This window comes from Anolis carolinensis, unplaced genomic scaffold (assembly GCF_035594765.1).
Source record: "Anolis carolinensis isolate JA03-04 unplaced genomic scaffold, rAnoCar3.1.pri scaffold_13, whole genome shotgun sequence".
NCBI lineage: Eukaryota > Metazoa > Chordata > Lepidosauria > Squamata > Dactyloidae > Anolis > Anolis carolinensis.
Genome location: NW_026943824.1, coordinates 7686006 through 7712864, shown reverse-complemented (window position 1 = coordinate 7712864; position 26859 = coordinate 7686006). Strand labels below are relative to the sequence as shown.

General features: G+C 41.9%; 1 protein-coding gene across 1 annotated transcript; it reads left to right on the top strand.

Moving 5' to 3' along the window:
• The first annotated feature begins 2375 nt into the window (after positions 1-2375).
• On the top strand, positions 2376-26349 carry parn (poly(A)-specific ribonuclease). Its single transcript, XM_003228657.4, has 24 exons — positions 2376-2533; positions 3717-3794; positions 4101-4180; positions 5148-5215; positions 5302-5383; positions 6127-6187; positions 7315-7483; positions 8966-9031; positions 9133-9171; positions 11406-11448; positions 12077-12157; positions 12243-12299; positions 12404-12481; positions 17417-17460; positions 17550-17592; positions 17713-17788; positions 19520-19630; positions 20346-20415; positions 20512-20567; positions 20807-20893; positions 20979-21053; positions 23664-23859; positions 24128-24342; positions 25818-26349. Exons 1-24 carry the CDS (start codon positions 2515-2517, stop codon positions 25874-25876), a joined length of 1953 nt encoding a protein of 650 aa, XP_003228705.4. The 5' UTR covers positions 2376-2514; the 3' UTR covers positions 25877-26349.
• Positions 26350-26859: the final 510 nt, after the last annotated feature.

The following is a 26859-nucleotide window of genomic DNA, read 5'->3' as shown; positions in this document are numbered from 1 at the left end:
ATTGTAGTACACTCGACCCAAGCAAGCTGATCTTCTGTCCTCAAGCTGGGAAGCCTGGGTAGTGCAGAAAGGAGTCTATTAAATGGGGGAAACTATAACTCCCAAGGGCTGGGAATTGTAATACACCCGACCCAAACAAGCTGATCGACTGTCCTCAAGCTGGGAAGCCTGGGCAGTGCAGAAAGGAGTCCATTACATTAGGAAACAATAACTCCCAAGGGCTGGGAATTGTAGTACACTCGAACCAAGCAAGCTGATCGACTGTCCTCAAGCTGGGAAGCCTGGGCAGTGCAGAAAGGAGTCTATTTCATTAAGAAACTATAACTCCCAAGGGCTGGGAATTATAGTACACTCGACCCAAACAAACTGATCGACTGTCCTTAAGCTGGGAAGCCTGGGCAGTGCAGAAAGGAGTCCATTACATTAAGAAACTATAACTCCCAAGGGCTGGGAATTGTAGTACACTCGACCCAGGCAAGCTGATCGACTGTCCTCAAGCTGGGAAGCCTGGGCAGTGCAGAAAGGAGTCAATTACATTAGGAAACTATAACTCCCAAGGGCTGGGAATTGTAGTACACTCGACCCAAACAAGCTGATCGACTGTCCTCAAGCTGGGAAGCCTGGGTAGTGCAGAAAGGAGTCTATTAAATGGGGAAACTATAACTCCCAAGGGCTGGGAATTGTAATACACCCGACCCAAACAACTTGATCGACTGTCCTCAAGCTGGGAAGCCTGGGTAGTGCAGAAAGGAGTCAATTACATTAGGAAACTATAACTCCCAAGGGCTGGGGATTGTAGTACACTCGACCCAAACAAGCTGATCGACTGTCCTTAAGCTGGGAAGCCTGGGCAGTGCAGAAAGGAGCCCATGAAATGGGGGAAACTATAACTCCCAAGGGCTGGGAGTTGTAGTACACTTGACCCAAACAAACTGATCGACTGTCCTCAAACTGGGAAGCCTGGGCAGTGCAGAAAGGAGTCTATTTCATTAAGAAACTATAACTCCCAAGGGCTGGGAATTATAGTACACTCGACCCAAACAAACTGATCGACTGTCCTTAAGCTGGGAAGCCTGGGCAGTGCAGAAAGGAGTCCATTACATTAAGAAACTATAACTCCCAAGGGCTGGGAATTGTAGTACACTCGACCCAGGCAAGCTGATCGACTGTCCTCAAGCTGGGAAGCCTGGGCAGTGCAGAAAGGAGTCAATTACATTAGGAAACTATAACTCCCAAGGGCTGGGAATTGTAGTACACTCGACCCAAACAAGCTGATCGACTGTCCTCAAGCTGGGAAGCCTGGGTAGTGCAGAAAGGAGTCTATTAAATGGGGAAACTATAACTCCCAAGGGCTGGGAATTGTAATACACCCGACCCAAACAACTTGATCGACTGTCCTCAAGCTGGGAAGCCTGGGTAGTGCAGAAAGGAGTCAATTACATTAGGAAACTATAACTCCCAAGGGCTGGGGATTGTAGTACACTCGACCCAAACAAGCTGATCGACTGTCCTTAAGCTGGGAAGCCTGGGCAGTGCAGAAAGGAGCCCATGAAATGGGGGAAACTATAACTCCCAAGGGCTGGGAGTTGTAGTACACTTGACCCAAACAAACTGATCGACTGTCCTCAAACTGGGAAGCCTGGGCAGTGCAGAAAGGAGTCTATTTCATTAAGAAACTATAACTCCCAAGGGCTGGGGATTGTAGTACACTCGACCCAGGCAAGCTGATCGACTGTCTTCAAGCTGGGAAGCCTGGGCAGTGCAGAAAGGAGTCAATTACATCAGGAAACTATAACTCCCAAGGGTTGGGAATTGTAGTACACCCGACTCAAACAAACTGATCGACTGTCCTCAAGCTGGGAAGCCGGGGTAGTGCAGAAAGGAGTCAATTACAATTAAGAAACTATAACTCCCAAGGGCTGGGAATTGTAGTACACTCGACCCAGGCAAGCTGATCGACTGTCTTCAAGCTGGGAAGCCTGGGCAGTGCAGAAAGGAGTCAATTACATTAGGAAACTATAACTCCCAAGGGCTGGGAGTTGTAGTACACTCGACCCAAACAAGCTGATCGACTGTCCTCAAGCTGGGAAGCCTGGGCAGTGCAGAAAGGAGTCTATTTCATTAAGAAACTATAACTCCCAAGGGCTGGGAACTACAATTCCCAAGGCCTGGGAGTTGTAACACATGCTGGCTGAGAGTAAAAAATGAACCCATTAAAAAACCTTTCTCCCTCTCCCATCCCTTTCCCAGATGGGTTTGGGAACTACAGGTCCCATCATCCCCTCGTGGGAGTCGTTCCTAGAAAGGAAAGCAGAGGGCGAAACAAAATCAAGAAAGTCAAAGGAACTGGAAGGCACAGTGCGCATGCGTCCTCAATGGGGGTCGCGCGGGCCTTGACGTCATCGCGCCGCGCGCAGGGAATTCGGAAAGGCAGGCAGGCAGGAACGGGTTGTTTCCGGAAGTGGCGGGGTTTCGGCGGAGCCCCGGCCTGACCCGACCCGGGAAGAAGCCGGGATGGAGGTCACCAGGAGCAGTGAGTGCAAAGGGAAGGGAGGAGGGCCCCAGAGCATGTGCAGAGGGCCCCGCATCCGCATACAGGCCCTGGTGGCCTCGGGCTTCTCCCCTTGAGGGCCTCGTCGGGGTTCGGTGGGCTCCCTCCTCCTCAGGGAGGCTCTGAGCATGTACAGAGTGCACCTAACGGGGTCCCGGGTCGTTTGGGATGGTTTCTAGTGGCTCCTCTGAGCATGTACAGGGTGCATACCTGTGCAAAGACCTCCTTAAAGGGTCCTAGGTGATTTGGGGCCTCTTGGGATGGTGGCAAGGGAATCTCTGAGCATATACAGAGTGCACACATATTCGTAGACCATCCTCCGGGGTCCTAGATAGTTAAGGGCTTCATGGGATGGTTTCTAGGGGCTCCTCTGAGCATGTACAGAGTGCATACTTATGCAGAGACCTCTTTAAAGGGTTCCAGATCATTTGGGCCTCTTGGGATGGTGGCAGGGGAATCTCTGAGCATACACAGAGTGCACACTTAAAAATAGGTCATCCTCCGGGGTCCTAGATAATTTAGAGCCTCTTAGGGTGGTTTCGAGGGGCTCCTCTGAGCATGTACAGAGTTCATACCAATGCAGAGACCTCTTTAAAGGGTCCTAGATCATTTGGGCCTCTTGGGATGTGGCAAGGGAATATCTGAGCATATACAGAGTGCACACTTATACATAGGTCATCCTCTGGGGTCCTAGATAACTTAGAGCCTCTTAGGGTGTTTTGAGGGGCTCTTCTGAGCATGTACAAAGTGCATACCTATGCAGAGACCTCCTTAAAGGGTCCCAAACAATTTGGTGCCTCTTGGAATGGTGGCAAGGGAATCTCTGAGCATACACAGAGTGCACACATATACATATGCCATCCTCCCGGGTCCTAGATCATTTAGGGCCTCATGGAATGGTTTTGAGGGTTCCTCTGAGCATACACAGCAGACATGGGCAAATTTTGGCCCTCTGGGTGTTTTGGATTCAAACTCCCACAATTCCTAACAGCCCCCAGAGGTCATGTAGTCCAACCCAGTGGTCCTCCAGCTCAAGTATCCAGCAGGGAGCTGTCCAATTTTTTAAAAAAAACATCCAGAGAATGAGCCTTTACAGTTGGCTCCATTGTTGCTCTTGTTGTCCAGAAACTCTTTCTGAGATTCTCTCTCTTTTTTATACCTACAGATTTTAAGGATAACCTCAACAAAGTCTACGCAGCCATTGAGGAAGCAGACTTCTTGGCTATCGACGGGGAGTTTTCAGGTACCGAGTCCACAGAAGTGCATCTACACTGGGGAATGAATCCGGTTTGATGTTACTTTGGGTATCCATGACTATGGACACATTGGGGTTGTAGCTTGCACCCTTTTGGCAGAGAAGGCTGAGGACCTTGCAAAGCTGTAACTTATAATTCCATAGCATTGAGCCATGGTAGTCAAAGTGGTGTCAAATGCAATTAATTCCCCAGTGCAGCTGCTCCTGTAGAGTTTGAGCCCATATTGTGATCTGCCATGCCAGGCTCAGAGCCTTAAACTGAGGAAAAGAACAATCTGTTTTATGCTTTTATAGGAATCAGTGATGGGCCGTCTGTTAGCGCCTTAACAAATGGCTTTGACACACCGGAAGAAAGGTACCAGAAGCTTAAAAAGGTAAAAATCTTAATATTTTCCCCATTGTGGTTTGTGCTTTTGAAATGTTTTAAGTCAGTAAGGCTTTCGACAAGGTCGTTCCATTACTGTGCATGGAACTACTTTTTCTGTCAAATTTGTTGTATAATATGATGTTTTGGTGCTTAATTTGTATAACGATTACCTAATTTGATGTTTAATCGGTTTTTCCTGAATCCCTTCTTATTATCCAACATATTCACTTATCCTGCCGGCCTGTTTATGTTGGATAAGTGAGAATCTACTGTATATTGATAATCTTATATTATCTACTTAGAACTGGATTATATGCGGCCCCTTCTTCACAGCTGTATAAAATGCATGCTGAAGTGGATTATATGGTAGTGTGAAGTCAAGATAATCCAGTGCAAAGCAGATAATATAAAATTATAAATAGGTTATATAGCTGTGTGGAAGGGCCTTGAGTCTACACTGCCATATAATCCAGTGCAAATTAGATAATCTGTGGAAGAAACCTAAGTGAGGCCTAAATCTGCCTGTCCCCTAACTGAACCCTGGCTGTCCCTTGGCTGAGTTGGTTGCTAGGAGACCAAGTGGGCAGAGATTAGTCCTCTAAACTGGCAGCAATTGGATAAAAACAATTATTCCTCTCCCTCTAATTAGGACTTTATTTTTCTTTTCTTTTTGTTGTATCAACCTAGAGGCGTGGATGATGGGTTGTGTTGTCAAATTTCGAGGTTGGGGGGCCTGTAGTTTTGTTGTTTTGTGGGTCGCCATGATGCCATCACTCATTTATATATATAGATTATTATTATTGACAACAATATTTGCAAGAATCATTTTTATTGGAATGGGGGCTTCCTGAAGTTGTTAGTTGTTTTTAATATAATTATTGTTTTTATTATTACGATATTGTTGTTGTGCTATAGAGGATGATAAAGCATGAACAAATTCCTTGTCCACACTGTTGCCTTTTCCCCTTCTTTAGCATTCCATGGATTTCCTGCTGTTCCAGTTTGGCCTTTGCACTTTTAAATATGACCTTGCAGAATCTAAGTAGGTGACTTTCTTGATTAATTCCTTCTTTCAAAACTGCTTACTCTAAACTGTCCATTGACTTGCTCTGTTATACGTTTCCATAGGTACATCATGAAATCGTTTAATTTCTACATCTTCCCCAAACCTTTCAACCGAACATCGCCAGATGTCAAGTTTGTCTGCCAGGTCTGGGGTTTAATTTGCTTCCTTCTGATTCCATAAAACAGGAGAAATCCAAAGCAGTAAGATGATAATGTTCGTAATTATAGGGTATAATTAAAGTTTGGTTTTCTCTTTGAAAGTAGTTCAACAAAAAAATGGAAGCAAATAATGGAATTACAAAATTAAAATAATCAGTAGGCCTTGTGTTGTGATCTGTAGTCCATATCTCTGTATTGCAGTTCTCCAAAATTCAGACTTGGGGCCATTTATTATTGCGTTCGATTTAATTTAGTTTTAATATTATATGCATTTGTGATTTTGTTGATATTTTAAAAAATCTCCTGAGCTGCTTGGAGAAAGCAATGTTATTACCATAATGAAGGGATATTTTATTTTATTTATTTATTTATTTCCAATATTTCTATACCGCCCTTCTCACCCGAAGGGACTCAGGGCAGCGTACAATTGGCAACAATTCGATGCTGACACATCATTAAAAACAACAACATATAAAAATGTATTACAACCAATTAAATACAGTATAAAATATAAAACATGCTTAAAATCCGTTAGTCCAATATCCTCCTACTTTATCCATATAACAGTCTGGGTCGTCTTTGTCATTTATTCGTTAAAAGCCTGGGCACATTGCCATGTTTTTAAGGCTTTTCTAAAACTCAAAAGGGTTGGGGCTTGCCGTATATCTCTGGGGAGGGTGTTTGATCTTTCTTCTGAATAACGATCTTTCTTTCTCTCTTTCCTTCCAGAGTTCAAGCATAGACTTTTTAGCAAACCAAGGATTTGATTTTAATAAAGTGTTTCGCAACGGTAAGCTTTCATTTTGTATCGGGAAAGACTATTTCTAGTCTCTCTTTTTTTCGAGAGAAAAAGCGGGATATAATAGTAATAATAATAATAATAATAATGAAATCTTATGAAAATATTTCTTTTATTTGTGCGTTTTTCTATTTGTGTGTCCTTAATTGTTGATAGTGGAAGGCTCCTATTGTTCTCCTTCCTTCTATGACTGAACCTCAATTCCCATAATCTCAGTCATTTGGCCTGGTATTTGAAGTCCAAAACAATTGGAAGTCTCCAGGTTGAGGATCTTTAATATGCTTTCAGTTTTACAGTGCATATGTATGTGATGGGTTTAAAATTGTTCATCGTCTTGTTTTTAGCACTCGTCACTACTTGAGTTCCTTTTAAGTAGCTTAATAATAATAATGGGGGCCCTGGTGGCACAGTGTGTTAAAGCGCTGAGCTGCCTAACTTGCGGACCAAAAGGTCCCAGGTTCAAATCCTGGGAGCGGAATGAGCACCCGCTGTTAGCCCCAGCTCCTGCCAACCTAGCAGTTTGAAAACATGCAAATGTGAGTAGATCAATAGGTACCGCTCCGGTGGAAAGGTAAAGGCGCTCCATGCAGTCATGCCGGCCACATGATCTTGGAGGTGTCTATGGACAACGCCGGCTCTTCGGCTTAGAAATGGAGATGAGCACCAACCCCCAGAGTCGAACACGAATGGACTTAACGTCAGGGGAAACCTTTACCTTTACTTTTTAATAATAATAATAATAGCGGTCCAAAGCAGTAAGATAAATAACAATTGGCCTTCCTTTTAAGAGAGAGTCCCTTTTAAGTAGCATAATAATAATGATGATGATAACAACAGTAAGGTTGGTGGTCGATGTCAGGCTGGCATAGCTTGTAGGTGTTTTGGGTTTCAGTTCCCAGAATCCCTGGCCATCAGACTGCATTAACTTTGAGTCCCTTTTAAGAGATAGTCTCTTTTAAGCGGCATTATTATTATTCTGCGAGTCAGTGTCCAAACCCCTGGAGGGCCGCAGCTTGTGCAGGCCTGATCTGCAGCGGTGTCCCATGGGTTCTAAGGTTTCTCTTTTCCCTGTGACTTCCAAGCTGGGCCCCGAGACCCCTCTCTTCCTCTCTTTCCAGGGATCCCGTATCTAAACCAAGAGGAGGAGCGGCAGCTGCAGGAGCAGTACGAGGAGAAGCGCTCGCAGGCCGGCCGGGTGGGCAGCCTCTCCTTCGCCTCCCCCAATGCCCAAAGCAAGTGTCCGGTCACCATCCCGGAGGACCAGAAGACCTTCATCGACAAAGTGGTGTAAGCAGAGCTTTTGGGGGAATCGCAGCTCCCAGAACCCCCCAACAGGCCCTGAGGGCACTATGTAAAACGATTCTTGTTCCTGGGTTATAAATGTCATTTCTTAATTGGTTCTGTCATAAAAACATGGAAAAAGTTTATTAAACTACTCAAACTTTGTCTTTGCTGGAGGAACATCCTGCAGCAGCACATTTTGCAATAGTTTTTCAATTAATCTCTCACTGAGTTTCAACCAATTCAACATAATTTGTGGCAGCCACAGAAACAAAGTTTCTGGAGTAGAGCAACTACAGTAGAGTCTCACTTATCCAACACTCACTTATCCAACGTTCTGGATTATCCAATGAATTTTTGTAGTCAATGTTTTCAATGCATTGTGATATTTTGGTGCTAAATAATAATAATAATAATAATAATAATAATAATAATAATAATAATAATAATAATAATAATAATAAAACTTTATACCCCACCACCATCTCCCCATGGGGACTCGGGGCGGCTCACAATGTTACAAAAGTAACAGCACAAATACATTAACAATATACAGTAGAGTCTCACTTATCCAACACTCGCTTATCCAAGGTTCTGGATTATCCAACGCATTTTTGTAGTCAATGTTTTCAATACATCGTGATATTTTGGTGCTAAATTCGTAAATACAGTAATTACTACGTATTGAACTACTTTTTCTGTCAAATTTGTTGTATAACATGATGTTTTGGTGCTTAATTTGTAAAATCATAACCTAATTTAATGTTTAATAGGCTTTTCCTTAATCTCTCCTTATTATCCAACATATTCCCTTATCCAATGTTCTGCCGGCCTGTTTACATTGGATAAGCGAGACTCTACTGTACACAGTTTAAAACACAAGAAGATAATAAAACAGAAGTTAAAACAAAGGTTTATACAATAGTAATAATATCAAACAACCACCAGTGCCATTCAGTCAACTTCAAAGGTGGGGCGGGGGGACTATAGCAGCAATATAAGATAAAATCATTTGATTAAAATCCCCCGATGAAAATACAGTAATTTGTAAATACAGTAATTTGTAAATACAGTAATTACTACATAGCATTAATGTGTAATGAACTACTTTTTCTGTCAAATTTGTTGTATAACATGATGTTTTGGTGCTTAATTTGTAAAATCATAACCTATTTTGATGTTTAATAGGCTTTTTCTTAATCTCTCCTTATTAGCCAACATATTCGCTTATCCAGTGTTCTGCCGGCCCATTTATGTTGGATAAGTGAGACTCTACTGTACTTTCAAAGTAAGGGCCACACAATTAAATAGGAAGTAACACTTTCAAACTAGGAACAGAATTTCCTCCGAAATTTTGTTACATGTTGGGTCTTTCTCTCTCTCTCTCTCTCTCTCTCTCTCTCTCTCTCTCTCTCTCTCTCCTCTTCTGGTGGTTCTCCAGTACAAAAGATGGTGCTCATCCAGCTCTTTTCTCTCCCTTGTTCCCAGAGACAGAGTCGACACTCTCCTGCAGAACGAAGAAAGTGCCAGTTTGGAGCTGGAGCCCTGCACAGGGTCAGTTTGCCCAAAAGGAATAGCAGGGGAAGGCTTTGCCATATCAAAAGATTGGAAATTGTCCTTTTGATGCTTGAACGCCTTTCTCATTCTCCCTGTAGATTCCAGAGGAAACTTATCTACCAGACGCTCAGCTGGAAGTAAGTGTCTCTTGTTATTGAGCCTCTTCAGAGTCAGAGGGATTGGGACAACCCTCATTGCCCCCTTATTAATAGTATTATTAATATTAATAATAATATACTGTATATACTCGAGTATAAGCCGACCCGAATATAAGCCAAGGCACCTAATTTTACCACAAAAAACTGGGAAAACTTATTGACTCGAGTATAAGACGAGGGTGGGAAATGCAGCAGCTACGGGTCAATTTCAAAAATGAAATAGATATTAATACAATTGCATTATTTGAGGCATCAGTAGGTTAAATGTTTTTGAATATTTATATAAAACTGTAATTTAAGATATTAATAAGGCTTTAATAAGATAACTGTCCAGCTCTGAATACCTATATACTCAAGTATAAGCTGACCTGAATAGAAGCCGGCCAGGACCCTCACTCGAGTATAAGCCGAGGGGAGCTTTTTTAGCCCTAAAAAAGGGCTGAAAAACTAGGCTTATACTCGAATATATACAGTACATTTATTTTCTGCCTCTCACTGTGGCTCGAGATAAAACACTATTAAAACACATCCAACATGATGCACAGAGTGAAAATACAGGGTTCCATTTCTGCATTAATATTATATTAATTAATTAATTATTTCAAAATGGCTTGCAGCTGAAACCAATGCAATACAATTAAAAACCCATATATATATTGTACTGAACTGTGACAGGGATGGAATCTTTTTGATCCCGCCGCTTGCCACCAATTGTACTGGTGTGTGACAGAGATTAATCCCTTTTGATCCCACCACACACAGTTACCACCAATTATAAAAATGTCTTGATGATGATTTTAATTATATTATTCTATGTTTTAACTATCTTCTTCGCTGCCACCAATGGAGGAGATGTCAGACAGATGGCACTTATTCTTTTTAAGCTTTCTTTGTTTATTTTACTTCAGATGGTGATGTTTCTTAACTTAGTATATGATTGTGACAGAGACTTAGATGGAATAAAAATCAAAATAAGTTTATTGCATGTACAGAGCTTAATGGTTTCTATAACTTTTTAAAGGCACTTAGATTAACGGTTACAATGGGATTTGAGGTGTTACAACTTTCAAAATATTTCCTTCTCTCAGGACTAAACTAAACACTGATCTCTTAGATCCACTGGGATTAATTTCCCTTCTCCACAGCCTCCACAACTAGCCCTAAACAAGTAACCCAACTTGCTTAGTCTGGCTCTACCAGAGGTCTGCTTTCCTGGTTTCCCTCAATCCTGGAACCAGTTTTTCTCCTGTGACTAAAAATCACAGACTCCCTAAAATAAGTCACCTTATTTTAGAATTGACTCAAATTCCCTCATTTGAGCCACCCTGATCCTCCACTTGAGAATCAGTCCTTTCCCTGTGACTGGAAATCACAGACTGAGATTTAAACTTCCCTGGTCTCCTTAAACTAGGAACCAGTCCTTTCCCTGTGACTGGAAATCACAGACTGAAACTGGGTTTTCAAACATTCCCTCTTCTCTTCTCCAAACGGCGGTTGGCTCCGCCCCCGTTGTCATGGTAATCTGTCTTTTAATGCTGAGCTGGTTACCTCCTGGTATTATCAGCTCTAATACTCACCATTTTAAACTTAACCAAACCTGACTGTTTAAACAAAATCAAATAAACATATTATCCATTAATCAAAATAAAATCACACACTTTGTTACATATATATACAGTAGAATCTCACTTATCCAAGCTAAACGGGCCAGCAGAAGCTTGGATAAGCGAATATGTTGGATAATAAGGAGGGATTAAGGAAAAGCCTATCAAACATCACATTATGTTATGATTTTACAAATTAAGCACCAAAACATCATGTTTTACAACAAATTTGACAGAAAAAGCAGTTCAATACGCAGTAATGTTATGTTGTAATTACTGTATTTACAAATTTAGCACCAAAGTATCACGATATATTGAAAACATTGACTATAAAAATAGCTTGGATAATCCAGAAACTTGGATAAGCGAGGCTTGGATAAGTGAGACTCTACTATATGTACATACACACACCCTATCTACGTTAAACATGAACCATACTTCCCTGAGCAGCACTTTGCCCATATTCTGTACACTTCCCCAAAGGTATGTTGATAATAATAATAGTAGTAATAATATAATAATAATAATATTTATTGCCCACCTTTCCTTGCGGCTATATCATAAAGAATAAGTTGAATAATCCTTTATTTTTTCCTCACTTGGCTGTAGGTATCCGAAAGGCATCCATGTAGAAACGCTGGAAACTGAGAAGGTAATGTTGGTTTATGTCTATGAATTTCTTCGCGGGGTTTTTGGGGCTACAAATTGTATTAATTTTATTTTGAATTATTTCCATAATATTTGTGGTTGCAAGATGGACATGGGGCTAAGAATTGGAAGTATTGGAAAGGCAATTATATTTGTTTGTTAGCTCTTACTGAAAAAATTAGTTAAGAAGTGAAGGCCTCGGGTCTTCAAATCCCACTTAATGTAATAACAATAACAATAATAATAATACATTATTAATAATTAATAATAAATGTGAAGGTGGCAGTTCATTCCTGTAAGAGATCATGGTGATGATGATAATTAATAAGTTTAAAGATGGCAGGTCTGAAAGGAGATGATGATAATAATCGCAATGATCACAGTAATAATTTTATTTCTTACCTGCCTCTACTCGCAGCTCGAAACGGGGCCCAATATAGTTAAAATATCATCATAAGACAGTGTAAAATACATATATTTAAATATATTTCTACCGTATGAAACGCATGTATTAAAATACACAAAACAAAGATTGAAATACAGTAAATGCAAGCCATAAGTTTAAAATGCATAGGAAGCACTGTGGCCTTACACTTCATTCATAATGATGATACATCTTTTTGGGGCCTTAGAAGGAGCGCTACATCATCGTCAGCAAAGTTGATGAAGAAGAGCGCAAGCGGCGGGAGCAGCAGCGGCAAGCGAAGGAGCAGGTCTGTGACCCCAGAAGGGACCCATGAACCCCAAGGCCCAAATTTTAGGCCTCATGGTCTCATTGGCCCTTTTTTTTGTTCCTAGGAGGAACTGAAGGACGCAGTGGGCTTCTCCCGCGTGATTCACGCCATGGCCAATTCTGTATGTCAATTTCTCTTTCATTTAGCACCGCAGGGCCATGTAGTATCTACATCATTGAGTTAACCCCTTGCCATCCTAACAGTTTCCAAACCTTTCGTCTTCAGGGAAAACTCGTGGTTGGGCACAACATGCTGCTGGACGTCATGCACACCATCCACCAGTTCTATTGTCCGCTGCCAGAGGTAGGTCATGGCTTCAATAACCATAACCAGGAGGCTTGAGCCCATGTCTTGAACATAAAGAGAGGTGGGAAATAAACAAATGAACAACAACAACAACAATAATAGTTACTATTATTGAACCCATGTGTTAAATGTAAAGAGAGGTGTGTAATAAATAAATACATTATTATTGACACAACGACGTTGTATGACACAGCAAACAAGATAGATATGCTGGATTTCGTTTCACAAAATCACAAGTCGAACACTTCCCAAGTGTCTAGGACTGTGTGATGTATTTTCGGATGATGCGTGCAGATCCCAGTAAGGTGGCCTTTTGCAGTTGGCAGATCGTAATTTTGTTAATGTCTATTGTTTCCAAATGCCGGCTGAGATCTTTTGGCACGGCACCCAGTGTGCCCATCACCACTGGGACCACCTGCACTGGTTTCTGCCAGAGTCTTTGAAGTTCAATCTTGAGGTCCTGATAGCGGCTGAGTTTTTCCTGTTGTTTTTCTTCAATGCGACTGTCACCTGGGATGGCAACATCAATGATCCAAACCTTGTTCTTTTCCACAACTGTGATGTCTGGTGTGTTGTGTTCCAGAACTTTGTCAGTCTGGATTCGGAAGTCCCACAGTATCTTTGCGTGTTCATTTTCCACAACCTTTGCAGGTTTGTGAACCCACCAGTTCTTAACTGCAGGGAGGTGATACTTGAGGCATAGGTTCCAATGAATCATTTGGGCCACATAGTTGTGCCTCTGTTTGTAGTCTGTCTGTGCAATTTTCTTACAGCAGCTGAGGATATGATCAATGGTTTCATCGGTTTCCTTGCACAGTCTGCACTTTGGGTCATCAGCTGATTTTTCGATCTTGGCCTTGATTGCATTTGTTCTGATGGCTTGCTCCTGGGCTGCAAGGATCAGGCCTTCTGTCTCCTTCTTCAGGGTCCCATTCGTGAGCCAGAGCCAGGTCTTCTCTTTATCAGCTTTTCCTTCAATTTTGTCAAGGAACTTTCCATGCAGTGTTTTGTTGTGCCAGCTGTCAGCTCTAGTTTGTAGTGCGGTTTTCTTGTACTGGTTTTTTGTCTGCTGTGCTTTGAGGAGTTTCTGATTTTTGACTTCAATCAAAGCAGGTTCTTCACTTTGTTTTACATATTCTGCCAGGGCATGTTCTTCTTCTTTGACTGCTTGTTTTACTTGCAAGAGTCCTCTGCCCCCTGATTTTCTAGGCAGATACAGCCGGTCAACATCACTGCGGGGGTGCAGGGAATGATGAATGGTCATGAGTTTTCTTGTTTTTCTGTCCAAATTGTCCAGTTCCATCTGTGTCCAGTTTATAATGCCAGCAGTATATCTTATGACAGGTATGGCCCAGGTGTTTATGGCCTTGATGGTGTTGCCTCCATTGAGCTTGCTTTTGAGAATTTTTCTGACCCTTTGTGTGTATTCTTTACTGACCACAGTTTTCACATGTTCATGCTTGATGTTGTCCAGCTGTAATATGCCCAGATATTTATAGGCCTCTGGCTGGTGACACCTTATTGTTTGGCCATTGGGCATATTGATGCCCTCACTTTCAATTATTTTTCCCTTCTTCAATGCCACTGTCGAACATTTGTCCAAACCAAACTCCATGTTGATATCAGTGCTAAAAATTCGGACAGTGTTGGTCAGAGATTGGATTTCAGTTTCCGTTTTCCCATATAGCTTCAGGTCATCCATGTACATCAAATGTGAAATTTTGTGAGAATTCTTAGATGTTTGGTAGCCGAGATTTGTTTTTTGTAAGATTGTTGACAGAGGGATCATGGCAATAATGAAAAGCAGAGGGGACAATGAGTCTCCCTGGAAAATTCCTCTCCTGATGTTGACAAGTCCATAACTTTTATTTCCAACAAACAGTTCAGTTTTCCAGTGCTCCATCATGTTTTCAATGAAGGTGCCAACGTTTTTACTAATCCCGATGGCGTCCAGGCACTTGATGATCCAGCTGTGTGGGAGTGAGTCAAAGGCCTTTTTGTAGTCAATCCACGTCATGTGAAGGTTAGCTTTTCGGCTCTTACAGTTCTCCAGAATCATTTTGTCAATCAATAACTGGTCTTTTGTGCCCCTGCTTTTCCGTTTGTTGCCTTTCTGTTCATCTGGCAAGATGTTTTTTTCTTCAAGATAGTCTTGAATTCTGTCAGCTATGATGCCAGTCAGTAGTTTAAACATAGTGGGCAGACACGTTATTGGCCTGTAGTTTCCTGGTGCTGCTCCTTTTGCTGGATCCTTTTGTATCAGGTATGTTCTTCCAGTTGTTAGCCATTCACTGATACTTCCTTTCTGCAGCATCTCATTGAATTGTTGGGCCATTTTTCCATGTAAACTAATCAGATGTTTGAGCCAAAATCCATGGAGTTGATCACTACCAGGCGATGTCCAGTTCTTGACTTTTTGCACTCGTTTACTGATCATTTCAGTTGTTATTTCCATCAGTTCCATTTTGTTCTGTGAGAATTTTCCTTCAAACTCCTTTATCCACCCAGCGTTTTTGTTGTAGTTCTTATTGTTTTCCCAAAGCTCTTTCCAGAACTTCGTTGTTGCAGTTTTCTCTGGCTTTATGGTTACTGTGTCTGTTTTTTGGTTCAGGCTCTGATAGAATCGTCTTTGGTCTGATTGAAACAGTTGATTTTGTCTGTACTGGATGATTCTGGCTTCATACCTTTCAATTTTTCTGGCTGTTGCTGTAATTTGTTCTTTCACAATTTCCAAAGCTTCTTCAATTTTTCTGGTGTTCAGCCAGTACTTTCGGATCAGGTATTGCTTGATTTTGTCATTCTTCAGTTTCTTCTCTTTCATATTTTTCAGGTTACTTGCATCTGATCTAAGCTTTTTGATTTTCAACTCTAGCCTGACCTTCCACTTTGGTTTTCCAGTCGATTTTCTTTGGGGCTGCCTTGGTTGTAGGAGCCCAAGCTCTTCTGTTACTATCACTGCTGCACTGTAGGCATACTGGTTTGTTTGTTCAATTGATGTTATTTGGACAGTGGAGAGTACTGCATTCACATCTTTCATGAGAGGTGCCAGGTGTCTCTTGGGCACTGTTTTTAGAGTTGGGAGCCGCTTTCTTATTGCATTTGCTGCAGCATGAGCCATGATCTTATCCTTGAGCTCTTGTTGTCTTGCTGTCAAGGTTCCTGGTGGTTCAGCAGATGTTTCAAGTGCTGGTTCATGAAATTCTTGCAAAAGCTCCACACTTTCTTCTGGTTCAATCTGTTCCACCATTCCAAGTGTTGCTGGAGTCTCTGCTGCTGTCTGTGCTGTGGTCTGATGGTAATTTACTTTGCAAATTTTCTGGATTTCTTCAAGTTCAACTTCACTGAACACTTTGTTTCTGATTATGAATCTTCGTTGGTCAGCCAGTCGGGGTTCTGTTATCTGTGAGTCAGGGTACTCTTGTTTCCACAGTTGATGCATCCTTTTTTGGTAGCCACGCCTTTGAGGTTCAGATTTGTAGTAGCATTTCATAATTGTGCGGTTTTCTGGCATTGTGTATTTCTGCCGCTTCTGTGACTGTTCATTTGGGGTTTGATGATTCCGTAGCCCACTTGTCAATGGATGTCCAGAATCAGCAGCATCCACCGCGGTCCTTTTTATCCTGGGCGACGACCGAGCCAGTATAGACTTCGTTTGGGTTTGTTTCTCCATAATGCTAATGGGTTAGGTGCTCTTAGTTCTGCTCCTCAGCTGAGGCCTCTCTGGCTTGGTTGGACCTGCCGGTAGTTACACTACCGCCAGCACAGCCCTCAGTCATCATTGGAGCAGTTAAGCCCCCCCACCACGTCAAGGTGGCACCTGCGGGGGGGAATAAATACATTATTATTATTATTATTATTATTATTATTATTATTATTATTATTATTGTATGACACAGCAAACAAGATAGATATGCTGGATTTCGTATCACAAAATCACAAGTCGAACACTTCCCAAGTGTCTAGGACTGTGTAATGTATTTTCGGATGATGGTGATGATGATGATGATGATTATTATTATTATTATTCCCATGTCTTGAATATAAGGTGAGGTGGGTAATTAATGAATATATTATTAAATAATATATTATTAAATTAAATATAATTAAATATAAAGGATTAAGTGGACTCACAATATGCATCTATATGTGAACTCTTTCGCAATTTTTTTTTAAATTACTGTTAAATGGCATTGTTTTAACTCCTTGCGGGAGCATGATTATGGCTTCTGCTCAGTATCATTGGAGTCTATTGCTCCGAGGGTACTATTGTGTGCATGTGTTGCTTTTTGTCATGGCCTTGGGCCTGTACAATAAACTATTTTGACTTGACTTGACTATTATTATTATTGTTGTTGTTGTTGTTATTCTCACATGTTGAATGTAAAGAGAGGCGGGTAATAAATAAATACATCATCATCATCATCATGATTATTATTATAGAACCCTTGTCTTGAATGTAAGGAGAGCCGGGTAATAAATAAATTACTATTTTTAGTGTTACGGAACCCATGTCTTGAATTCAAGGAGAGGTTGGCAATTATTATTATTATTATTATTATTATTATTATTATTATTATTAATAATAATAATAATAATAATACATTTATCCTCCTTACCAAAAGATTTATCCAAAAATGTCTTCTTTTATCATAATCATCATCATTATTATTTAATTAATTCTATCTTTCCTTTCTCCTCAATAAATTTAAAAACACAGCAAATACAAACATTAAAACGATTAAATATTGTTAAAACCCAATTAAAAACACTTGTACAATTAAAATTACGTTTAAAACTAAATGTCTTTCCCCAGCTTGATATTAGCAGTCCCGTTTTCTAATTATCCTAATTAGCATGGAGTTTTACACACACTTTTTAATATGTCCCTATTGTCCTTTGGATGGCAGTAATCTGGGTGTTTTGACTTTTCAGGATCTCGGCGAGTTCAAGGAGCTGACGACATGCGTTTTCCCAAGGTCAGACACGGAAACCTCTCCTGATTTGGCGGGGCCCTTTTCACAAAAGAGCCGCCTTTAAAGATTTGGGAATATTTTATTTCTTGTAGGTTGCTGGACACAAAACTGATGGCTACCACTCAGCCCTTCAAGGTAAGTGGAAACCATTGGCTCCTTGACAGTCCTCATACCTAAAAGCATTTGCTCCCAAAGGTTTGGCGTCCTGCTTCCTTGGCTCCTGGAAAACCCACGTTGTCTCTCTTCTGCTTTCAGGACCTCATCAGCAACACTTCCTTGGCAGAGCTGGAGAAGCGGGTCAAGGAGACCCCCTTCAGTCCCCCAAAAGTCGGTAAGGAAACTTACTTATGGGAAGTGATGGATGGAGGGGGCCTTTGGGAACACCACAGAGCGGGAGAGGATTCCTCTCCGCTGGGATGATACTTCCTTAAGGGACAGGAAGAGATTGAAGGGGCAGGAATGGTGGCATTGATCCTTCCTGCTATGCTTTTGAGTCAAGGAAGGAAGCTTTTCTGTCTCTTGCAGACCATCTGTGGAGTCTGGACCACTCCTTGGGAATCACTGCCTTGAGGAGATGTTGACAAAAAGGCTTGTTGACTAAGGCCCCATCTAGACTGCCACAGGATCCAGTTCACTTACTTACTTACTTAGGTGATCCCTCGTAGTTCGAGGATGATGGTCTTCCAGTCATAGGGTCCTGAGGGTGGGTTCTTAGGTGGCTGAAGAGACCTATTCTTGACCCGCATGTTCTCCTGCAGTGAGGACATCGGTTTCCAGACGGAAGGCGGTCCCGGTCAGGGTTGGCTTGACGGGCCTTCCTCTTGGCACATTTCTTCCTTAAGCCCTCCATTCATGCCTCTTTGAAGTCCGCAGCACTGCTGGTCACAGCTGACCTCCAGTTAGCGCACTCAAGGGCCAGGGCTTCCCAGTTCTCAGTGTCTATGCCACAGCTTTGAGGCCATCTTTAACTCTCTTTTCCTGCCCACCAACATTACGTTTCCCGTTCTTGAGTTCCGAGTAGAGTAGCAGCTTTGCGAGACAGTGATTGGGCATTCGGACAACGTGGCCAGTCCAGCGGAGTTGATGGCATAGGAGCATCGCTTCAATGCTGGTGGTCTTTGCTTCCTCAAGCACGCTGACATTTGTCTGCCTGTTTTCCCAAGAGATTTGCAGGATTTTTCTGAGGCAATGCTGATGGAAACGCTCTAGGAGTTGAGTGTGACGTCTATAGATCGTCCACGTTTTGCAGGCGTAGAGCAAGGTTGGGAGGGGAATGGCTTTGTAAACAAGCACCTTGGTATCTCTACGGATGTCCCGATCATCAGACACTCTCTGCTTCATTCGGAAAAATGCTGCACTCGCAGAGCTCAGGCGATGTTGCATTTCGGTGTCGATGTTGACTTTTGTGGAGAGGTGGCTGCCAAGGTAGCGGAAATGGTCAAAGTTTTCTAATATTACACCATTAAGCTGTATTCCTGGCATTACAGAGGGATTGGCTGGTGCCTGTTGGAAGAGCACTTTGGTTTTCTCGATGTTCAGTGAGAGGCCGAACTTCTTGTATGCTTCTGCGAAGGTGTTTAGAGTGGCTTGTAGGTCTTCTTCTGAATGCACATATTCAAGTTCTATAATAGATGTTGCGGTGACCTTGGTTTTGGCTCTCAGTTTGCTGAGGTTAAATAGCTTGCCATCTTTCCGATAGATGATTTCTACCCCTGTGGGAAGCTTCCCATCAACAAGGTGAAGTATCATAGCAATGAAGATGGAAAATAAGGTGGGGGCAATAACATCCCTGCTTGATACCTGATTCCACCTTAAATGGGTCACTTTGGGAGCCGTTTGCTGTCCAAGACGGTTGCCATCATGTTATCATGGAGGAGCCGCAGGATGTTCACAAATTTGTCAGGGCACCCGATTTTTTGGAGGATGGTCCAGAGAGCGCTGCGATTAACTGTGTCGAATGCCTTTGCAAGGTCAATTGAACAGAATCCAGTTTAATCTGCGTTATAATGGCAGTTTAAGTGAAGTAACAGTCTTTGAAAGCCCTGTTTCCTTCTTTGCCCAGAAACAGCGGAAGGCTTCCCCAGTTACGACACGGCTTCGGAGCAGCTGCATGAGGCCGGATACGACGCCTACATCACCGGCCTGTGCTTCATCTCCATGGCAAACTATCTGGGTGCGTTTGTTGTCTTCTCGGTCCAATAATAATAATGCATTTATTGCTCACCCCTCTTTGGATTGAGGTGGGACCCAACTTCATTCAGGTAAGAGAAAAAACACTATGAAAACACAGACAACGAGTTACACAAAGTTAAAATGCAAGTTAAAATCCATTGATGAAATGGATTTTAAAATTCACAATTTAAAATGGCATGCAATGTGTTTATCTTTGTTGCCACCATCATACATTGGAATTTGGGAGAATAAATGGGTTGAGACTGGTATGGGAATCCAGCGAAAGGAGAAATAGAAGGAGATCTATTTGGTAAGACATAGAAACCATTTATTCACTTCATGTATACACGCAATGAGAAATAAAAATAACATGATGATGTTAAGCTATAAAGTTAACCTATAGACTAAGATGAGTGAAAGGGCTCGGGCTGTGGCGCAGGCTGGAGAGCAGCTGCAATGAATCACTGCAATGAATCACTCTGGTCATGAGTTCGAGGCCCTCTCGGAGCCTATGTTTGTCTGTCTTTGTTCTATGTTAAAAGGCATTGAATGTTTGCCTATATGTGTAATGTGATCTGCCCTGAGTCCCCTTCGGGGTGAGAAGGGCGGAATATAAATGCTGTAAATAAATAAATAGAAAGAGAGCTAATATGTCATGGAAGCCATTTATGAGCTTCATGTGCAGAACTAATGGCAAATTGTCTTCTGCTCACTAGGTTCGTTCCTCAGCCCTCCAAAAAGCCACGTCTCCACAAGATCAAAGCTCATTGAGCCATTTTTCAACAAGTGAGTTGCCTCTCTTTGTTGCTCAGTGCATGATCACTATGGCTTTTTATCTCTCACAACCTAAATTGCAAGTGACTTTCCCCCCTTTCGCTTCAGGTTGTTCCTGATGCGGGTGATGGACATCCCATACCTGAACCTGGAAGGGCCAGACTGTGAGTTGCCATTTCTTTATTATTATTATTATTATTTTAAAATGATATAACAAATACAACTAATAGAAGCAATTACAAACAAAATACAACCATAACAAACAAAACCTCACCCATGAACCCACCACTTAGGACTTCTCTTGCCACTCATTGCGATTTTATACCATATAGTACCTTTATAGTACCTTTATATATAAATCCCCAAACTGATGTTGAGGGTTTTTTCTTCCCTTCCTTTGCAGTGCAGCCCAAGCGTGATCATGTCCTTTACGTCACATTCCCCAAAGAGTGGAAGACGAGTGATCTCTACCGCCTTTTCAGCGCTTTTGGTGAGTGGGCCTCCTCCCTTTCCCTTCGCAGCCCTCTCTTTGTGGCACTTGAGGCCATCCATCCTCTCCTTCCCTTTTCTTGCAGGCAACATCCAGGTCTCCTGGATCGACGACACATCTGCCTTCGTCTCGCTCAGCCAGGCAGAACAGGTCCAGATCGGTAAGTCTTATAAAACAGGGCCTTTTTTATTTGGCAAGTGGCACTTTTGACTGTCCAAGGACAAAAAGAAAAACCAAACAGAAACATATTTAAACAAATGAGCATTCTGGCATTTTTTAACAAACATAAAATGAACAAGGACACACACATCTACAATAAGAACACAACTAACTAAGAGAAAAACTAGACACAAGAAGGAGAAAGCTAAAAGCCAAAAAAACTAATCTATAAACCTCTCACTGCAGGCTGTTGCCTTTCAATGCTGTTATATAATCACTTATAATAACATCCTAAAAACTCATTAAAGAAATGTCCCTCTCAGTAAGTCCTAATCTTTTTTGTTGTTGGATGAATATATCCCTTCATCAACTTACCGTATATGCTGGTAAGCTGAGTTTTTCAGCCCTTATTTATGAGCTGAAAAAGCCTCCCCCGGCTTATATTCCAGTCAAGGTCAAGCCAGCAGCCAGAGCCTGGAGGCCACAGTATGTTTTCTTTTCCAAAACCTCCCTCCTCTGCTTCTCCTCCCAGGCTGGTTATCTTACTTTTTTTTGAGAGAGAGACAGAGAAGAAGCGAATGTTTTCAAAAGCGAAAGGAGAGTGTGAGAGAAACCCTTGCAAGCCAGATTGCATGGGCAGAAGGGGAAGAAAAAAAGATTTTGCCACAAAAAAGATTCATTGCTATTACTATTATTATTATTATTATTATTATTATTATTATTATTACTATTACTACTACTACTACTATTATTGCAAGAACATTTGAGTCCAAAGGAAGGGAAGGAGGGAAAAGAGAGCAACAGAAGGTGTGTATTTCTTTTTATTCCTAAGGAAACAAAAATGAAGTGGGCTTTTTTGGGAGGGGGGGAGAAGTTTTTAAAAGCCTTTTCTGGCTACTTTTAGAGTTTGAAAAAGGGAGAAAGAAAAGAGGTGGGAAAGGGCAGGAGAAAAGAGGACAAAGTTGTTTTTAGGGGGGCTTTGCTTGCATTTCTTCCTTGGGTAAATGCATGCCCCAAAACTTCTAAATATTTATATAGATGGTCTCCCTACAAATACATTAATATATCAATTTTCCCCTCATATGTTTATAGGTCTTTGCAAATCCTATGTAAATATAGATAACTAGAGATTTCCATGTACCTGTATGTATACATTAATTTTATATATGAATTTTATATGAATTTTACCCTCACATGTTTGCAAGTGCAGAGGAAAAATGCACATGCGCGCGCACACACACACACACACACACACAGATGTTTAGATAAATATAAACATTGATAAATCGGGCTTGGAAATATTGCAGGAGGAAAATGCACATAGAGGATTTGCAAAGGTTTCAGGGGGAAATACACATGTGAAATTAGTATATATCATGATAGATCTATATCTAGCTCTGCATTGTTTATGTAGGCATTATATGTTTGTTTGTTACTATGTTGAAAGCCGGCCTGGGTCTCCAGCGGGAGAGAGATAGGGCAGGGGACAAATTAAGCTGTTGTTGATGATGATTATTATTATTATAAAGTTATTGTTGCTTTTCCACTTATAGAGTTAGTTTACTGTATTTCTTTGAAATACAATAAATATTCAAAACATTTAACCCACTGATGCCTCAATTAATGTAATTTTATTGGTATCTAATTTTATTTTTGAAATTTACCAGTAGCTGCTGCATTTCCCACCCTTGGCTTATACTCGAGTCAATAAGTTTTCCCAGTTTTTTGTGGTAAAATTAGGTGCCTCGGCTTATATTCGGTTGGCTTATACTCGAGTATATATGGTAGTTAATGTGCCCATCTCTATATTTGTGAATTTTCATCAGCTGTTGTCATCATTCTTTGCCTTTCATTCTCTATGTATTATTAATCTATATATATAAAAGAGTGATGGCATCAGGGCAGCGGACAAAACAACAAAACTACAGGCCCCCCAACCTCGAAATTTGACCACTCAACCCATCATTCACGGCTCTAGGTTGATACAACAAAAAGAAAAGAAAAATAAAGTCCTAATTACAGGGAGAGGAATAATAGTTTTTATCCAATTGCTGCCAGTTAGAAGGCTAAGCTCCGGCCACTTGGTCTCCTAGCAGCCTACTCAGCCCAGGGGACAGGCACAGTTAGGCCTCATTTAGACCTCTTCCACAGATTATCAGATTTTAACTAGATTATATGGCAGTGTAGACTCAAGGCCCTTCCACATCTATATAACCCATTTAGAATCTTATATTATCTGCTTTGAACTGAATTATCTTGACTCCACACTGCCATATAATCCACTTCAGTGTGCATACTAAACATAAAGACTACCATACAACAGACATTCAATACCACCACTACCTCAACAATTTCTCACCAACACCACCAGGACAACACCACAGCAACGCATGGCTGGGCACTGCTAGTATTGTATATATTATAATTTTATATTATTATACTATTATTATATTATTATTTTTACTATATTACTATTATATTATTATTTTGTTGTTTTTATTTTATTATTGTTATTATATTTTATATTATACTATTATTTTTATTTATGTTGTTTTATTATTTTACTATATTATTATTACTGTATTTGTCTCCCACTTTTTCTCTCTCTCAGCTGTCAACACCAGCAAATACGCAGAAAGCTACCGGATCCAGACCTATGCCGAATATGTGGAGAAGAAGCGCGAGGAGAAGCGGCCAGCAAAGCGGAAGTGGGCCGAAGATGGATGGAAGGAGGCCGAGAGCAAGCGCCTCAAGACCCAGGCCGCCCCGTATGGCACGGTCCAGGGCCGGTATTACAACCCCAACAGGTGAGTTTATGGCAGGCATGGGCAAACTTTGGCCCTCCTCCAGGTATTTTGGACTTCAACTCCCACGATCCAGATGGGTCCCCCTAACAGCTGGTAAACTGGCCGGGATTTCTGGGAGTTGCAGGCCAAAACACCTGGGGACCCACTGTATTAAGACAACTAGAAATGCTCTTTAGATGTTCTGGAAATATATGGGATTTTGGGAAGACTGTGCTTTGGGTGCAGATTAACCTTTGGGTGCCTTGGGCCCTCTGTTTCTTCTTTCCAGCTTCACGGCGAGCAGCGCAGCGGGGAAGAGGAGCATGAGCCCCATCCAGGAGGAGAGCGGCTGTGGAGATGGAGAGGAAGAAGAGGAAGAAGAGGAGGAGGAGGAAGAGGAGGAGGAGGAAGAGCAGGGTTCCACTGATGCCAACACAGACTCCCAAGAAGGGAAGAAGAAGGCCAAGCGGCTCAAGAAAGCCAAAATGGAGCCGGGCTCACCAAGTGAGTGGCAGAAGAGGATTAGATTGGATGGGGTCCAACTCCAGGATTCTATAGTATTACTAGCTGTGCCCGGCCACGCGTTGCTGTGGCGAAGTCTGGTGGTATGGGAAATAAAGTATTGAGGAATTGGTGGTAGTTAAGGTAAAGGGTAAAGGTTTTCCCCTGACATTAAGTCCATTATAAATGGGTTACATAGCTCTGTGGAAGGGCCTTGAGTCTACACTGCCATATCATCCAGTTAAAATCAGATAATCTGTATTTTATAGGCAGTGTGGAAGAGGCCTAAGTGAGGCCTAACTCTGTCTGTCCCCTGGGCGGAGCTTAGCCTTCTAACTGGCAGCAATTGGATAAAAACAATTATTCCTCTCCTTCTAATTAGGACTTTATTTTTCTTTTCTTTTTGTTGTATGAACGTAGAGGCATGGATGAGGGGTTGTGCTGCCAAGTTTAGTGTTTCTGGGATGTGTTGTTTTGTTGTTTTGTCCTAGGACGAAATTTCATTACCCTTTTATATATATAGATTATTATCATCATTATCAATAATAATAAGCATAAGCAGAGGCTGATTGGCCATCTGTCGGGAGCGCTTTGCTTGTGTGTCCCTTTATGGCAGAACGGGAATGGACTGGATGGCCCGTAGATCCCTTCCAACCCTAGTGGACTTTTTCTCTGGAGGATTTCAAGTCAGGGTGTCCATCTGTGGAGAGGGCTTGGATGGTGTTCCTTCAATGATCAATGATCCAAACCTTTTTCTTTTCCACAACCGTGATGTCTGGTGTGTTGTGTTCCAGAACTTTGTCAGTCTGGATTCGGAAGTCCCACAGTATCTTTGTGTGCTCATTTTCCAATACTTTTGCAGGTTTGTGATCCCACCAGTTCTTTACTGCTGGGAGGTGGTACTTGAGGCATAAGTTCCAATGAATCCTTTGGGCCACATAGTTGTGCCTCTGTTTGTAGTCTGTCTGTACGATTTTCTTACAGCAGCTGGGGATATGATCCATGGTTTCGTCGGTATCCTTGCACAGTCTGCATTTTGGGTCATCATCTGATTTTTCGATCTTGGCCTTAATTGCATTTGTCCTGATGTCTTGCTCCTGGGCTGCAAGGATCAGGCCTTCTGTCTCCTTCTTCAGGGTCCCATTTGTGAGCCAGAGCCAGGTCTTCTCCTTATCAGCTTTTCCTTCAATTTTGTCAAGGAACTTTCCATGCAATGTTTTGTTGTGCCAGCTATCAGCTCTAGTTTGTAGTGTGGTTTTCTTGTACTGTTTTTTTGTCTGCTGTGCTTTGAGGAGTTTCTGATTTTTGACTTCAATCAAAGCAGGTTCTTCACTTTGCTTTACATATTCTGCCATGGGGTAGGGCTAGATGTTCTTTGGGTGCCCCTTCCATCTCTAGGTTTTGATGCCCCTTAGTCTTGTTGTGTCTCCATTCATTCCCTTCCTTAACAATCGATCTCTTTGCTGTGCTTCTTTTAGGCGAAGACCTTCCGGCCTCCCTCCCGGCCGGGCTCTTTGACGTCCCGGACACGTGGTAGCTGCAGTCACCCCTCCTGGCCTCTGCTTCGGAGAACGGGCCGGCGTCATGGAGAGAGGGGTCTGGATGCGAATCTGGATCTCTTCGGACCCTGGTTTAACTCTTTAAACTGCCTCCTGGACCGTTTCCTTCGAACCCTTTCGGTCCCAAAAGCGGAGGGGATCATCCCCATATCCGGACTTTGATGCGGAATTATGACCTCTGGCCTGGCACTTGGGACCTTTCCTTGACCCTCAAGCCAACACTTTCCTTTTTGGAGAGATTCCCCCTTTGCGTCCGTTATTTCCCAAAGGAGAGACCAGCGATGTCCCTCCCTCCCTCCTTCCTTTCATGCATTTCAATGGAAAAAAGACTCGGACTTTGGGTTTGATATTTAACATGTTTTTTTTCTATCATGGAAATCCGGAATCGAAAACACATTAAAAAAAGATGTATTTCCATAAAATGAAAATTAAAGGGTTTTCTTTTTCCTTAGGCTATGAGAGTGTTTGCAAACCAAGGCTGCATCTACATTGTAAGATTTGATGCAGTTTGGCACCACTTAAGAGGTCTACTTTAAAAAGTATTTTATTTTAATATTGGTGCGTTGTATGAATTTCTAAACGGCATTGTGTGTCAATCAAGAGAGTGATAGAATAACAATAATAAATACGAGGGTTATCCAGAAAGTAGATTATGTTTTGGAATTAAAAATGAACAAAGTATGGGAGAAAACATTTACCATGTGCAGTTGAAAGCCACACCCAAATACCACATCTCAACATAGTCGCCATTCAAATCTAGGCACTTATCATAGCAATTAATGAGCTTGGCAACTCCTTCCCCACAAAACTCTGCCGCTTGCATCCTCAAAAAGTATAGGAGAAAATATTTACCATATGCAGTTGAAAGCCGCACCCAAATACCACTTCTCAACATAGTCACCATTCAAATCTAGGCACTTATCATAGTGATGAATGAGCTTGGCAACTCCTTCCCCACAAA

What these genes read in the sequence shown, in the direction of transcription:
- parn (XM_003228657.4), top strand. An exon ending in TTCACGCCATGGCCAATTCT is followed by an intron (nt 12,300 to 12,403) that starts GTATGTCAATTT and finishes TTTCGTCTTCAG; the next exon opens with GGAAAACTCGTGGTTGGGCA. An exon ending in CTTCAGTCCCCCAAAAGTCG is followed by an intron (nt 17,789 to 19,519) that starts GTAAGGAAACTT and finishes TTCTTTGCCCAG; the next exon opens with AAACAGCGGAAGGCTTCCCC.